This window comes from Eurosta solidaginis, chromosome 3 (assembly GCF_040869045.1).
Source record: "Eurosta solidaginis isolate ZX-2024a chromosome 3, ASM4086904v1, whole genome shotgun sequence".
Classification (NCBI taxonomy): domain Eukaryota; kingdom Metazoa; phylum Arthropoda; class Insecta; order Diptera; family Tephritidae; genus Eurosta; species Eurosta solidaginis.
The window spans coordinates 114,573,361-114,589,041 of NC_090321.1; the positions used below are offsets into that span (position 1 = coordinate 114,573,361).

General features: G+C 39.8%; 3 protein-coding genes across 13 annotated transcripts in view; all 3 read left to right on the top strand.

Moving 5' to 3' along the window:
- Positions 1-15,681, top strand: part of Obsc (Obscurin) — a 2,548,720-nt gene that overhangs the window by 2,348,054 nt on the left and 184,985 nt on the right. The gene's annotated exons all lie outside the window — the stretch shown is intronic.
- Positions 1,409-3,546, top strand: LOC137246604 (uncharacterized). The gene is made up of 2 exons (XM_067777666.1): positions 1,409-3,346; positions 3,454-3,546. The coding sequence occupies exon 1, from the start codon at positions 1,503-1,505 to the stop codon at positions 3,246-3,248; it is 1,746 nt and encodes a 581-aa protein (XP_067633767.1). The 5' UTR covers positions 1,409-1,502; the 3' UTR covers positions 3,249-3,346; positions 3,454-3,546.
- On the top strand, positions 4,910-6,412 carry LOC137246605 (uncharacterized). Its single transcript, XM_067777667.1, has 2 exons — positions 4,910-6,231; positions 6,339-6,412. The coding sequence occupies exon 1, from the start codon at positions 4,940-4,942 to the stop codon at positions 6,131-6,133; it is 1,194 nt and encodes a 397-aa protein (XP_067633768.1). The 5' UTR covers positions 4,910-4,939; the 3' UTR covers positions 6,134-6,231; positions 6,339-6,412.

Sequence of the window (15,681 nt, forward strand, 5' to 3'; positions counted from 1 at the left end):
TTTCACACTTCATCGTTCAACACCCAAGTCTCCCGTTTTGACATTTCCTAAAGTTGGCGGCCCTATCCCAACTAGTCCCTTGAAATGAACCACAGTGATTTCAGCCTATGAGCCAAGTTTAAATATCACCTACACGTTTCGGTTCCTGTTACATATGTGAATACGTAGGCACATATATTTACCAGGTGAGGCTTTGTGCTTCGCAAGAATACTAAAAGTGGTGAAGCAAAAGTTTCCCCAGACAGTAGAGCAAATGACCGGGTGTGCTACTACTCTAACGTAGTGGACAGTCGAAATAGTTTGAAAACTGAAGCGACGCGGTTATTCATAATGAATTCTTGTATCAAAAGGCCGGAAAACAACAGTTTGGATTGAGCGTATAACCTTAACATCTTTCAATTTAAAATCAGTCGACTTTCATTCTAAAATATCGCTTTGGTTTAGCGAAGACTATTGAAATCAATGTTTCGAACACAAAAGTCTGTAAATTTGGGTTTACATTAAAAAAAAAGGTATCCGGGGTCTTTGTAAAATTTAAATTATGTAGGATTATACTATTTTCACCCATGAGTTACGCAATAATAACCACTTGGACTGCTTATGTTTTCGAGGGCGGCATCCTTGGCCGAATAGTAACTCCCTAACGTTTCAAGGTGTTTCTCTGGTAGTGCTCGGCAGTATAGCACGAAAGCTTTTCGTTTCGGTTAAAAACGAGATACAATTTATCTTGATAATTTCTTTATCGATAATATTTCGAAGTGTTTCAACGGAAACGGTGGAAATTTTTTGATAAACGATTAGCTTAACGTTAAGGTGCATCCCTGCTTTCAACGACTCCGGATGTGCGGTAAGTTAAGATAATAATTACATATCAAACAAAATTCTGGTAGGTGTATGTGTTAAAAGGCTACCAGGCGCACATAATCGGTTGCCGATTTGAATGGCAAAGCTAACTATGTCCGATCATACTTAGTTTGTTCGTACGAAAAAATCTGTCGCCCACTAGCTAAGCCACCGTTGGTCTACTTAAGGTAGCGCCTAACATGCGTACATCTGCACATTTTCGCATTTTCTTTTGTGCGAATATTCGCAAATTGACGATCAAGCTAGATTTTGTTGATTAATTTGCTTAATTTTCGTGTAAAGAATTTTTTTTTCACATTTTGTTCTTTTTTTTTTGCTTTGAACATATTTTAAAACCTTATACATGCATTAAAACTAATGGGCATACATACAAATTTTTGCATTTCCTTTTGTGCGAGTATTCGCAATTCGATTGATTCAAGTTCGGTGTTAGTTTGCTAAAAATTCCTGCGATTTTTCGAACATTAGATGAAATTACATACGTACATTAAAAAACTAGCATGCGATAAAACTGATTACGACTGAATATACATGAGATCGAAGATGAAAAAAGTAAGGACGCAATAAGAAGCAGTATAGCTGAAAAAATCACTAGCTACCAAAGACGAAGCAACCAGAACCCCAAAGATAAGCTAATTATGAGAATTTTCGAAGACACAAAGAAGTTTTTACGTCAACACAAGGACAAAATAGTACTGACTCAGGCGGATAAAGGTAACAAAACGGTATTAATGAATAAAACCGAGTACGAGGAAAAAATGACAGACTTACTAAGCGACAGGAAAGTCTACAAAATAATTAGGAAGGATCCAACGCAACAACTAATGAGAAAAAACAATACCATCGTTAACGAGCTATACAAAGAAAATAAAATTAATGTAAGAGAAAAATTTCAACTATCATGTACTGCGGCTGTCGCGCCCAGATTATACGGTCTACCAAAAATCCATAAAGATAACATGCCACTGCGACCGATCTCATCATCTACGAAAGTACCATGCTATAGGTTAGCTAAACATACCGGTGCCATACTGAAAAACTTAATATCTGACGATTACAATGTAAAATATGCGTTCCAATTAAAAGAAAGATTGAAAAATATTAATATTTACGAAGACGAAATACTTATATCATTTGACGTAATTTCACTTTTTACAAACATTCCCACACACATAGCAATACATACGATAATGAAACAATGGACGCAGTTGGAAAGACATACAAATATTTCAAAGAAACAATTCCAAACTATACTAGAATTTTGCCTGCGAGAAAACAATTATTTCATGTACAATTCAAAATTGTATCAACAAACCTACGGGATGCCAATGGGAAATCCATTATCGCCAACTATAGCGGATATAGTACTAGACAAAATTCTTGACGACAGCATAGCTGAATTGAAGAAAAAGGACATATACATCAAATACATCAACAAGTATGTAGATGATGTATTCGCAATAATCAAATCTAAGGACGCGGAAGAAATATTAAACACATTAAATTCTCAACTCACGAGTATAAAATTCACGATTGAAACGGAAAAAGACAACAAATTAGCCTTCCTAGATGTAGAAGTGAGTAGAAAAAATAAAAATTTACTGATGAATTGGTACGCAAAATCCATTGCCTCCGGAAGAATCATAAATTACCACTCAAACCATCCATGGAAACAAAAAATCAACACAACAACAAATTTAATAAGAAAAGTAATATTACTTAGCAATGAGGATTTCTTGACGGATAACATTAAACAGATAAAGAAAATTCTATTTAAAAATAGCTATCCAAGTTCTCTTACGGATAGACTCATCCAAAATACGGTGAACAGAGTTCACCAAAAAGATAACAACACACAACAAGATAATACGAAAAAGAAATATATCGGCGTTAATTACATCCCGGGCCTTACAGAAAATGAAATATTACATAAAACTATAAATAACAAAAACATTAATTACGCGCATAAACCAAATATCACTCTCAAAAAAATTTTCACTAGAACAAAAGACCCAGTTACAAAAGAAGAACAAACAGATGTTGTTTACAAAATAACTTGCAATGGCAACGAAAACGAAAAATGTAACAAATGTTACATCGGTACAACAAAACGGCAACTAGGTATAAGAATTAATGAACATAAGAAAGATGCAGAAAACAAAAAAACGTCGACCGGTCTAGCACAACACCTTACAAAGAGCAAACACGTAGCGGATTTCTCAAATGTTAAAATTTTAGACATTGAACGGAGAGAGAAAACGAGAATGACGCTGGAAAGTATTCGCATTCAACAACAACTACAAAACGCGATGAACTTCAAAGAAGATTTTGACAACATAAGCAGCGCCTACTCAGCTATTATACAGAGATGCAAGAGAATGTAAAAAATAAACAAATGTCAGTTTAATGTAACTATGTTAATAATGTTGTGCAAAATTATATTAGTACCTGGAAAAAAATAATTATTAATGTGAATATTAATGTAAGTAGCTAAATAAGTGTTAAGTGATGTGCCAGTTTTATGTTTACTGTTAGATATCTTAAAATAAAGTTTAATGTATTTAATTTTATATACTTAACATTAAACAGATCCCCAAAGAAGAAGACGTAAGGTAACGTCGAAACGCGTCGGGATAAACAAATATACCCTGTTTTAATTTATGGCCACAAATGCTCATTTTAGCAAACCAAATATTTATAAATTGGCCCAAACAACATAATAAAGATTCTACAATCGGTGAGCAAATCCGAGATACAAAAACATCTTAACTACAATCTTGCATAAACATGAAACATTTCTTTCGGCACATCAAAACAAAATACAATGAAGAAATACTACACAATATTAATAAATTTAACAAAAAATCAAAAAATATCGCGAAACAAAAAGAAAGGCTTAAATTTCTCCTCAAATGCAAGAGCTACGGCATCACACCACCACACTTACGAGGTAAAATTAGATTCTTAGCAAACTCCTTTAAACACCAGTCCACCAAAACCCAACTACAAAAATTGGAAACCGGTTTTCTACTAAAAATATTAAACCTAGAAATTAAGGAAACTAATATAAACATTAAAATAATTGAAAACGAATTAAAATACGTAACAAATACACTAAAACATAAATTAGATGAACACGACTATGATAATATTGTAGAAAAACAAAAACATTTCACAAAATACTTCATCAACGCCACGGAAAGAACACACCTAAAGAAGATCCAAACACAAATAACAAAAAACATCGACAAATTTGGCATACGATGCAACGAGGACTGGTTCATTAACAAAACGAATATCGACGTACCTCAAGAAAGCTGCTAATTGCTCTCGTTTGGCACAAAGTTTGCATTACCGGTCACAAAAGATAATTTTTCTCCAATACATATTATCGCGCAGCTGGAACAAGGTTTACATGAGATCGAAGATGAAAAAAGTAAGGACGCAATAAGAAGCAGTATAGCTGAAAAAATCACTAGCTACCAAAGACGAAGCAACCAGAACCCCAAAGATAAGCTAATTATGAGAATTTTCGAAGACACAAAGAAGTTTTTACGTCAACACAAGGACAAAATAGTACTGACTCAGGCGGATAAAGGTAACAAAACGGTATTAATGAATAAAACCGAGTACGAGGAAAAAATGACAGACTTACTAAGCGACAGGAAAGTCTACAAAATAATTAGGAAGGATCCAACGCAACAAATAATGAGAAAAAACAATACCATCGTTAACGAGCTATACAAAGAAAATAAAATTAAGTAAGAGAAAAATTTCAACTATCATGTACTGCGGCTGTCGCGCCCAGATTATACGGTCTACCAAAAATCCATAAAGATAACATGCCACTGCGACCGTTCTCATCATTTACGAAAGTACCATGCTATAGGTTAGCTAAACATACCGGTGCCATACTGAAAAACTTAATATCTGACGATTACAATGTAAAAAATGCGTTCCAATTAAAAGAAAGATTGAAAAATATTAATATTTACGAAGACGAAATACTTATATCATTTGACGTAATTTCACTTTTTACAAACATTCCCACACACATATAGCAATACATACGATAATGAAACAATGGACGCAGTTGGAAAGACATACAAATATTTCAAAGAAACAATTCCAAACTATACTAGAATTTTGCCTGCGAGAAAACAATTATTTCATGTACAATTCAAAATTGTATCAACAAACCTACGGGATGCCAATGGGAAATCCATTATCGCCAACTATAGCGGATATAGTACTAGACAAAATTCTTGACGACAGCATAGCTGAATTGAAGAAAAAGGACATATACATCAAATACATCAACAAGTATGTAGATGATGTATTCGCAATAATCAAATCTAAGGACGCGGAAGAAATATTAAACACATTAAATTCTCAACTCACGAGTATAAAATTCACGATTGAAACGGAAAAAGACAACAAATTAGCCTTCCTAGATGTAGAAGTGAGTAGAAAAAATAAAAATTTACTGATGAATTGGTACGCAAAATCCATTGCCTCGGGAAGAATCATAAATTACCACTCAAACCATCCATGGAAACAAAAAATCAACACAACAACAAATTTAATAAGAAAAGTAATATTACTTAGCAATGAGGATTTCTTGACGGATAACATTAAACAGATAAAGAAAATTCTATTTAAAAATAGCTATCCAAGTTCTCTTACGGATAGACTCATTCAAAATACGGTGAACAGAGTTCACCAAAAAGATAACAACACACAACAAGATAATACGAAAAAGAAATATATCGGCGTTAATTACATCCCGGGCCTTACAGAAAATGAAATATTACATAAAACTATAAATAACAAAAACATTAATTACGCGCATAAACCAAATAACACTCTCAAAAAAATTTTCACTAGAACAAAAGACCCAGTTACAAAAGAAGAACAAACAGATGTTGTTTACAAAATAACTTGCAATGGCAACGAAAACGAAAAATGTAACAAATGTTACATCGGTACAACAAAACGGCAACTAGGTATAAGAATTAATGAACATAAGAAAGATGCAGAAAACAAAAAAACGTCGACCGGTCTAGCACAACACCTTACAAAGAGCAAACACGTAGCGGATTTCTCAAATGTTAAAATTTTAGACATTGAACGGAGAGAGAAAACGAGAATGACGCTGGAAAGTATTCGCATTCAACAACAACTACAAAACGCGATGAACTTCAAAGAAGATTTTGACAACATAAGCAGCGCCTACTCAGCTATTATACAGAGATGCAAGAGAATGTAAAAAATAAACAAATGTCAGTTTAATGTAACTATGTTAATAATGTTGTGCAAAATTATATTAGTACCTGGAAAAAAATAATTATTAATGTGAATATTAATGTAAGTAGCTAAATAAGTGTTAAGTGATGTGCCAGTTTTATGTTTATTGTTAGATATCTTAAAATAAAGTTTAATGTATTTAATTTTATATACTTAACATTAAACAGATCCCCAAAGAAGAAGACGTAAGGTAACGTCGAAACGCGTCGGGATAAACAAATATACCCTGTTTTAATTTATGGCCACAAATGCTCATTTTAGCAAACCAAATAATCTTCCACTTTTGATCACTGATTTCACAAATTATCACGCCGGCTACAAAACGAATTAAAGATACATAGATATATATATATGAAAATATTAAGGTTTGTATTTATTAATGTCTAATAGGAAGTAAGAAATATAAAAATATAGATACAGTTAGAAATAGCAGGAGGATAAAAAAAAAACAGTAGTATATGTAAGCTCAAGATTTATTATAATTAAAGTAGTGTGACGAATATTAGCATCACTAATTGATTCACATCACTACTCTGATACTAAATTAATAAAGGCACAACAGCAAGTAAACTGCCACTCTTGTGTACATAAAATCAATCATCATTTACTCACATACATGCAAGGCAGCAGAGAGATACTCACAAACGCATGTCATCATCAGCTGAAGTAGTACGCACATATACACACGCATATGGATACAAACTACAAAAACACATGTATATAGCTGACCAAGCATGAAATTCGCGAAGTTACCAGACAAGAAATGGGTGGACGAGGCAAAAGAGAGTAAAAAAGCAGCGGAAGCTGAGTAGTCGGTAATCAGTTTTAATTTAAGCACGCTATTGGTTGCAAAGTTAAATGTTATTGTGCAGTAATTTCAAAGTAGTCTAATAAAGACCATTTGGCATTATTGAATATTGGAGTTATTTATTCAACAGTTTAGCGATTCGAACGTTAGTAAAAGGTTGCAAATAGTCGGAATTTCACTAAATTCGTTAAAATTTGAGTCGGAAGAGGAATTGTTGAACAAGTTTCTAAGATTTCGAGTACAACAAGGGCATGGATAAGTGGAGTGAGTTGAAGATCCAGCAACTGAAGAAGGAGTCGGAGAGCCGTGGATTGAATACAACCGGCAATAAACTCGAACTTCAGGCACGATTACGAGAGGCAATGGAAGCAGAAGGAATTAACGTGGAAGAGTATGTCTTTCATCTTGATGGCGACGAGACAACAACCAAAATTTAAGAGAAAAACGAAACATCGCCGACAGTTACGAGCACAGACTTGAGCACGATTTTCGCTGCAATATCTGAACAAATATCGACAGTAACATCCAAGATGGAAGCAAAGGAGGCACGTATTTCAGAAATGTCGCCGCAAATGTCATCTGAACTGGAATCGCAGGAGAACCGTATAACATCCAAGATGGAAGCACAGGAGGCACGCATATCAGAAATGTCGTCGCAAATGTCATCTCATCTGGAAGAACAGAAGACATATATGGCATCTCAGCTGGAAGAACAGAAGACATATTAGTTGGCTGAGCAGTTGAAAGCGCAGCAAGCCCGCATATCCTCGCAGCTGGATGCACAGGAGATAAGGCTATCATCGAAGCTGGAATTTGGGGAAAAAATCGAGGCCGGGGTGGATGCGTTAAGGGTACTTATCGAGCAGTTACAACTAAATCGTTCAGCAGTCTCAGCGAGTAATCCAAAGGTAAAAACACCATCCTTTGTCGTTTCTGTTCCTTTCCAGCTTCACTTCGAGAAGACGTCAGCTCCTCCAGGAACATACGGGAAAAAATAAAGCGTTTGAATGGAAGAAGAAGCGAGAAGTGGCTTTCCAAACATTGAAAGAGCGTTTGTGCACTGCCCCAATGTTGGCATATCCGATTCCACCGAGGAGCACTGTTTATTCTGGTTACAGATGCGAGCGGATATGCTATAGGAGGCGTTTTATCACAACTGGTCGACAGACAGGAGAAGGTATTTAGTTGCATATTACAGCCGATCAATTGGAAAACCAGAGAGGAACTATTGCGTTACACGGAGAGAGCTGCTGGCATTGGTGGCGTGCATTAAACATGTTCACAAGTACCCTACGGGCAGCTATTTCGCGTCAGGACAGATCACGCCGCGTTGAAATAGCCACTGCAGTTCCGTAATCCAGAAGGTCAATTGGAACGGTGGATCGAGCGAGTACAAAGCTACGACTTTTCCATTGAGCATCGAAAAGGTAGTAACCATGGAAATGCTGATGCAATATCACGAAGACCACGTAGTTTGGAATGCAAACACTGTTCAAGAGCTGAGGCTAAGGAAGACATTACAGATGTCCAATTATAATTAAGCAATTGTCAGCTAGAAGATACAGATCTGTCACATATTATGCAAGGGCTCGAACGAAACGAAATACCAAATAGAGAGGAGATGTCAGCAGAGGGCCCTATTGCGAAGTCATATTAGGCACAGTGGTACAGTTTTGAATTGATATCCGGTTGCTTGCATCGAGTACGGGAGAGTGAGGATGGTCAATATAAGAGGAAACTGATAGTTGTTCCCAGGAAAAGGATTGCCGATGTTCTCAACGAGCTACATATTGGTCCAAGTGGAGGTCATCTGGGAATCACGAAGACGCTCGAGAAAACTAAGCAGAGATTCTATTGGGTTGGTTGACGTCAGCCGGTCACTGAGTGGATTGCGAACTGTGAGGTTTGCGGCAGAGCGAAAGGGCCCAAAACCCAAAATTATGGCCAGATGAAGCAATATAACTCAGGTGCGCCATTTGAAAAGAACGCCATGGATGTCTCAGGTCCAATTCCTGCTGGCAACCACGGAAAAAAATACGTACTGGTGGTTATGGATTATTTCAGCAAATGGCCAGAGGTATACCCAATCCCAAATCAAGAAGCGCAAAACATTAGCAGAACTGGTTACAAACGATTGGGTTGCAAGGTATGGTGTACCAATGGGGTTACATTCTGAACAAGGCAGGAATTTCGAATCAGCGGTGTTTCAAGAAATTCGGAAGGTTTTCGGGAAGGAAATTTGGTGCTGTTATACAACCCACAACGAAAAAAAAGTTTGTCACCGAAATTGCAGTGTAATTGGGAAGGCCCATACAAAGTTATAAAACGAATCAACGATGTAGTTTACCGCATACAAACCATTGGCAAACCACGAAACAATATGAAAGTGGTTCATTTGGAAAGGCTGACAGCGAGTAGACCGGAAAATTTATCTGATGGGGACGATCGGACTTAGGTGGAGGGCAGTGGGACGAATATTAGTATCACTAATTGATTCACGTCACCAATCTGATACTAAGTTAATAAAGGCACAACAACAGCAAAGTAAGCTGCCACTTTTGTGTACATCAAATCAATCATCATTTACTCACATACATGCAAGGCTGCAGAGAGATACTCACAAACGCATGTCATCATCAGCTGAAGTAGTACTCATATATACACACGCATACGGATACAAACTACAAAAATACATGTATATAGCTAACCATGCATGAAATTCATGAAGTTACTAGACCTTAGCAGAAATGGGTGGACGAGACAACAGAGAGTATAAAAGCAGCAAAGCAGAGTAGTCAGTGATCAATTTTGATTTAAGCACCCTATTGGTTGCGAAGTTAAGTGTTATTGTGCAGTAATTTCAAAGTAGTCTAATAAAGACCATTTTGCATTATTGAATGTTGGAATTATTTATTCAACAGTTTAGCGATTCGAACGTTAGCAAAGGTTGCAAATAGGCGGAACTTCACTAAATTCGTTACAGTAGTTTAACCTTTGTAACGGGTTTAAGAAATACAAATTTTCGCATTTGATGTACTTAGTTAAGGAATTTGCGCATAGAGTTGTGCTGGGAATTTTTGGGTAAAAGATGGTGCCCCCAAAAATCAAAAGTAGGGAGGGTTAAGATTTTGCACCTTGTATCTCCGCCACATCCGGAGATACTCTTTTTTTCCGACTTTCAAATGACAAAGCTGTATATTTTGCTTGCTCTCTACTTAAATTTTGTAGTTACTCGTTTTCTTTTTTTTGGTTTTATCCCTAGCAAAAGGGTAATTTAGGGACGCTCATAATAAATATTTGCAATAGTTATTGGTAGAAAGAATGTCGGAAAGAAAGATCGGTGACAAATATAAAACATTGAACCAACTGTTCAGATATGAGGTTTATCGTCATAGCCAAAGTGAATTTAACAAAGTGTGATTGACAGTTGAATATGATTCTCTTGTAAGGGTCTATTTGTTCGCATGCTGGCATTTTGAAAAACACGGACTACTTTGCTGTCTTCGCTGTTGTAACACGCATCGCAATCTTCATACCTTGTGCTCCTTTTCATACTTCTATCTTCTATGATCTAAATGAAATTTTAAGAGGATTCAAGGGGTGGATAAGCGCAGTAAAAAGCTTTATAGCCTTACATCTTCCCCAACCCAACTGTCCACCTCACGTACCCGAGGGGAATCCTGTTACACATATGAAAGTATCATACAAATATTTAGCAGGCGAAGCTCTAGCGATCTCAAGTTCTTCATGGAAATAGAGATGGGTGGCAGGATTCCGGGATGGTCTGGCTGGTATGTTAAGGGTGCTTGATACCGGAACGTACCGGATCTATATACTCCCCAAAACTTTTGTGGAGTGTCTTTATCACTACAACAACAACAACAACATGTGCTTGTAAGCTGCGGAATATTATAAGTGTACATATACCCTACTGTCTTTGGCGTGTTCTTATGTTGTTGTTGTTGTTGTAGCAATGCTCGCCCCACCTAATAGCCGCGACCGATCACAAATTGTCATCAATATCCTCTAACAAGAGTCCAAGGAAACTTGCCGTTTCAACAGTGGTGGACCATAAGGAAAGGGGTGTTAGAGGCGTTGGTTCCACATTACAATTGAAGAGATGGTTGGTGTCATGTGGGGACACATTGTAAGCGGGGCATACATTTTGTATGTCGGGGTTGATTCTGGATAGGTAGGAGTTTAACCTGTTACAGTATCCAGAACGAAGTTGAGCAAGAGTGACACGCGTTTCCCTGGGGAGTATGCGTTCCTCTTCCGCAAGTTTTGGATAATTTTCGTTAAGTACTGGATTCACCGGGCAATTCCCCGCATAAAGGTCTGACGCCTGTTTATGGAGTTCACCAAGGACCTGCTTGTGTTTTTTCACTTCATACGGCTGGGTTCTCAGGTGCCGTATTTCCTCAAAATGCTTACGGAGATGACTCTTTAAGCCCCTAGGCGGTGCTGGTTCATCAATCAGATGTCTGTTGGGATGCCCAGGTTTCTGGGTATTCAACAGGAACTGTTTGGTCAGCATCTCATTTCTCTCTCTGATGGGGAGTATTCTCGCCTCATTATGCAGATGGTGTTCTGGGGACATAAGAAGACAGCCCGTGGCGATTCTGAGAGCAGTATTTTGGCAGGCCTGTAGTTTCTTCCAGTGGGTGATTTTTAGGCTTGGCGACCATATGGGTGACGCGTAGCACGTAATCGGCTGGCTAATTGCTTTGTATGTAGTCATGAGCGTTTCTTTATCTTTTCCCCAAGTACTGCCAGCGAGGGATTTGAGGATTTTGTTACAGCTCTGAATTCTCGGAACAATTGCGGCTGCGTGCTCACCAAAATGTAAATCCTGATCAAACGTCACGCCCAAGATTTTGGGGTGTAGGACAGTCGGTAGCGTAGTGCCATCGACGTGGATGTTCAAAATGGTCGACATTTGGGGCGTCCTTGTTGTAAATAAGGTCGCGGAAGATTTAGTCGGTGATAATGCCAGGTTTCGCGAGGCGAAAAAACTGGAGAGCAGGGAGGTAGCCGTTTTTTTTATTGCATAGCTCATCGATCTGTGGGCCTGGGCCTGTGGCCATTATTGTGCAGTCATCGGCGTAGGAAACGATTGTGACTCCTTCCGGTGGTGAAGGTAGCTTAGATATGTAGAAATTAAACAAAAGTGGGGATAGGACACCACCCTGTGGCACCCCTTGTTTAATTCTCCTTGGTTTTGATGTTTCGTTTCTAAATTGCACCGATGCCTGCCGACCACCCAGATAATGTCCGGTCCACCTTTTAAGACATGGGGGGAAGGGTAGACCCTTCCAGGTCCTGTAGTAACGAGCCATGGTTGACCGTATCAAAAGCTTTTGATAGGTCTAGTGCTACGAGTACTGTTCTATGATGGGGGTATTGATTTAAACCGCAATTTATCTGGGTGCTAATGGCATTTAGCGCGATGGTAGTGCTATGGAGTTTTCTGAAGCCATGCTGATGAGGGGCTAGCTGTAAATTTGCTTGGAAATAAGGGAGCAAAATGGCTTCAAGCGTCTTTGCCACTGGCGATAGGAAAGATATCGGACGATACGACTCACCTATGTTACCTGGTTTCCCAGGCTTTAGTAACGGGACTACCTTGGCCATTTTCCATTTCTCGGGTATGACAAAGGTGGAAAGAGACAGGTTGAAGACATGCGTTAAATATTTGAAACCCTCTTTCCCTAGGCTTTTAAGCATCGGCATGGCTATGCCGTCTGGGCCCACTGCTTTGGATGGTTTAGCACGACCAATGGCGTCCTCAACCTCTTTAGCGGTGATGGTGATTGGTGACGCACTGAATTTGTGTTTATGTGCGTGTCTTTTGGCTCTCCGTCTATCTTTGTCGACCGTAGGATGCATTATATATTGTCGGCAGAAAGCGCTCGTGCATTTTTTCGCGTCCGACAGCACTTTGTCGCCAAAGGCGATGGAAACTTTGTCTTTGTGCTTAGTCGGATTCGTTAGGGACTTTACGGTGGACCAAAGTTTACCCACACCGGTAGAGAGGTTTCAACCTCTTAGGTGCTCCTCCCATTTCGCCCGCTTGTGTTCATCCACAAGCAATCTGATGCGTTGGTTTATATCCCTTATTTGGGGATCGCCTGGATCAAGCTGTCTTATAAGGCCACGTTCTCTCGCTAAGTTTGCGGCCTCCGCCGGGAAGTGGGGCCGGATTTCGGGAATTCTCCCGGCGGGAATGAAATGTGCCGAGGCGGATTTAATGACCGTACGGAAGGCACGCTCCCCTTGGCGGGCATCAGTCGGGATAGGGAGGGCAGCAAAGCGGTTGTCTGTAAAGGATTTATATTCTTCCCACTTTCCTTTTTTGAAGTTTATGAAAGTGCGTTTTTCAGTGACGATGAAGTCGGCGGTACGCTCGAGCGAAATAAGTATGGGCAGGTGGTCGGATGCCAATGTTACCATCGGCTGCCAGTTGACGCAGTTTACGAGTTCTGCGCTCACGATTGAGATATCTGGCGAGCTGTGACAGCTTCCTACCATACGTGTGGGGGCGTCTCCGTTTATTGTGCAGAACGTCGTTTCTTCTATTTGATCCGCCAACATCTCACCCCTACTGTCCGCCCGCAAGTTTGAGTGCCATAGATCATGATGGGCATTGAAATCGCCCAAGATAATGCGATTGTTGCCAGTGAGTAAGGCCCTGATATTAGGGCGGTATCCACTGGGGCAACAGGTGGCAGGAGGGATGTAGATGTTGATGATTTCTAGGTTTGCCTCGCCTGACCGGACAGATAGGCCTTGACGTTCTAAGACATTGTCCCTGCGGTCGATGCGAGGATCAAATATATAATATTGCACAGAGTGGTGTATGATAAACGCGAGACCGCCTCCATTTCCGCTCTCGCGGTCTTTCCTGTGGACATTATACCCAGAGCAGGTCTGCAATGCAGATCTTGCTGTGAGTTTAGTCTCTTGAATCGCAGCAATGCGGATGTTGTGCCGCTTCATGAAATCGACTATCTCCGTAATCTTCCCAGTTAGTCCATTACAGTTTAACTGCAGAATTCTGAAGTGCATAAGGGGAGACGTCGCCACTCTGGGGGTAAGTGACGGGTGACTATGCCTGGGTTGTGTAAGGCCAGGACGCAATTGCTGTTGTGGCCCTGGGAATGGGCGTCCTTGGGCAAGCATTGGGGTACCCGGATGATTTGGGTTTGCGACCTGACAACATGGCGCGATGAAACCCGTCGGGGGGTTGCCGTCGCGGAGACCAGAACATCTAGGAAAGTGGCACCACCCAAGGCAGGAGCTGCATTGGGCGGATGTCGCAAACCTATATATTCTGTGCTGGCAGACGGTGCAAACGGAGGAGGGACTAAGAGTCTGTTTCCCTGACCTGCACGATTGCTGCCGGAAAAGAGGGGCGGAGAAGACGGTGGCAGGGCTGATGCTCAGCATTGCTACCAACTCTACTACGAAGGTAGTAGTTATGAGTGGTATCAGCTGTTTGAGTTGTTGGCGCCGTGGGGCGCGAGCAGCAGCGGGTACTTGTTGTGGCTTGCTGAGCAGCGGGGCTGCTGGAAGGTAGTGGGGGGCGCTTAGGCGTAGACTACGGGACGCCCTTGGGCGTGAACAGCAAGGAGCTACAAAAGATTTATAAAAGTTACGTGGACGTCGGGTTTTGGGATCAAGCCCAGAACAACCTGTCCGATGCAACCATCCCTTGCACGAGACACACTGAACAGAGTATGACCGTCCTAAAAAGATTCTTTTCCGGCAGATGCAGCAAAACCATTTCTCAGGACCGGGGTCAGGAGACGGACCTGGATTGGATTCGATGCCTTCCCGGAGTAAGAGAATATGGAGCAGTCCTGCTGCAAAGAGCTGCTGGGAGGATGACAATTTGTGGGAGGGACGAAACAAATTAGATTCACACTGGAATGACAGTCCTTGGTCGGGAAAAATCCCGAGTCGCTCCGCTACATAGAACCGACTGCCTTGGGAAGCGGGCGGGCGTGTTCTTATCGCAAATGATGGTGTTTTATTTAAAAATAAAAACCAGGGCTGGCGGAAGGCGTGCGTATGGTGGGTAGTACTACCCACCAGGAAGACCTGAAGGTGGGTAATTACCAACCCTGAAAGCAAAATAACATTTTTTTGATATGATCTGGAGTCTAATTAAATTTTCATATACGCGCGCGTAAAGGTCGATTCATGGGTCAACCAGTCAGCGCTCGTCAGTCAGATGATGCGGGCTGTATGTGCGTGTGAATAACTATGATGCTCTTTGGATACAATTGCATCTATTTGGAGCGGATACAAATATACAAAAAATATTAAATGGATACATTTTTTATAGGTTCATCAAATGATAAAACGAAGTAGAGATATATTTTTGTATGCAGCTTTGAGTATTGTGTTACTCCTGTATTAAATACATATTAGTATTCCCTGGTCCTGGACAGTTTCTAACTGTTTCTTGAATGCATTCCCTTTCATTTGTTTTGTTCTATTGTCAGATCAAAAAAGTATTGTGTCACAGTTTACTGCCGGCATTGCCATGTTCGCTTTGCATAGTACTGTAATGTAACCGGTTATTACAAAAAACCGTATAAAAAGTGATACTTTACTTGAAAGTCGTAGATTCGCCTCGGAAATTTCCCGTTATTCCAAATTTGATTCAATTTGGCAAAAATGCATAGAGTTATCAA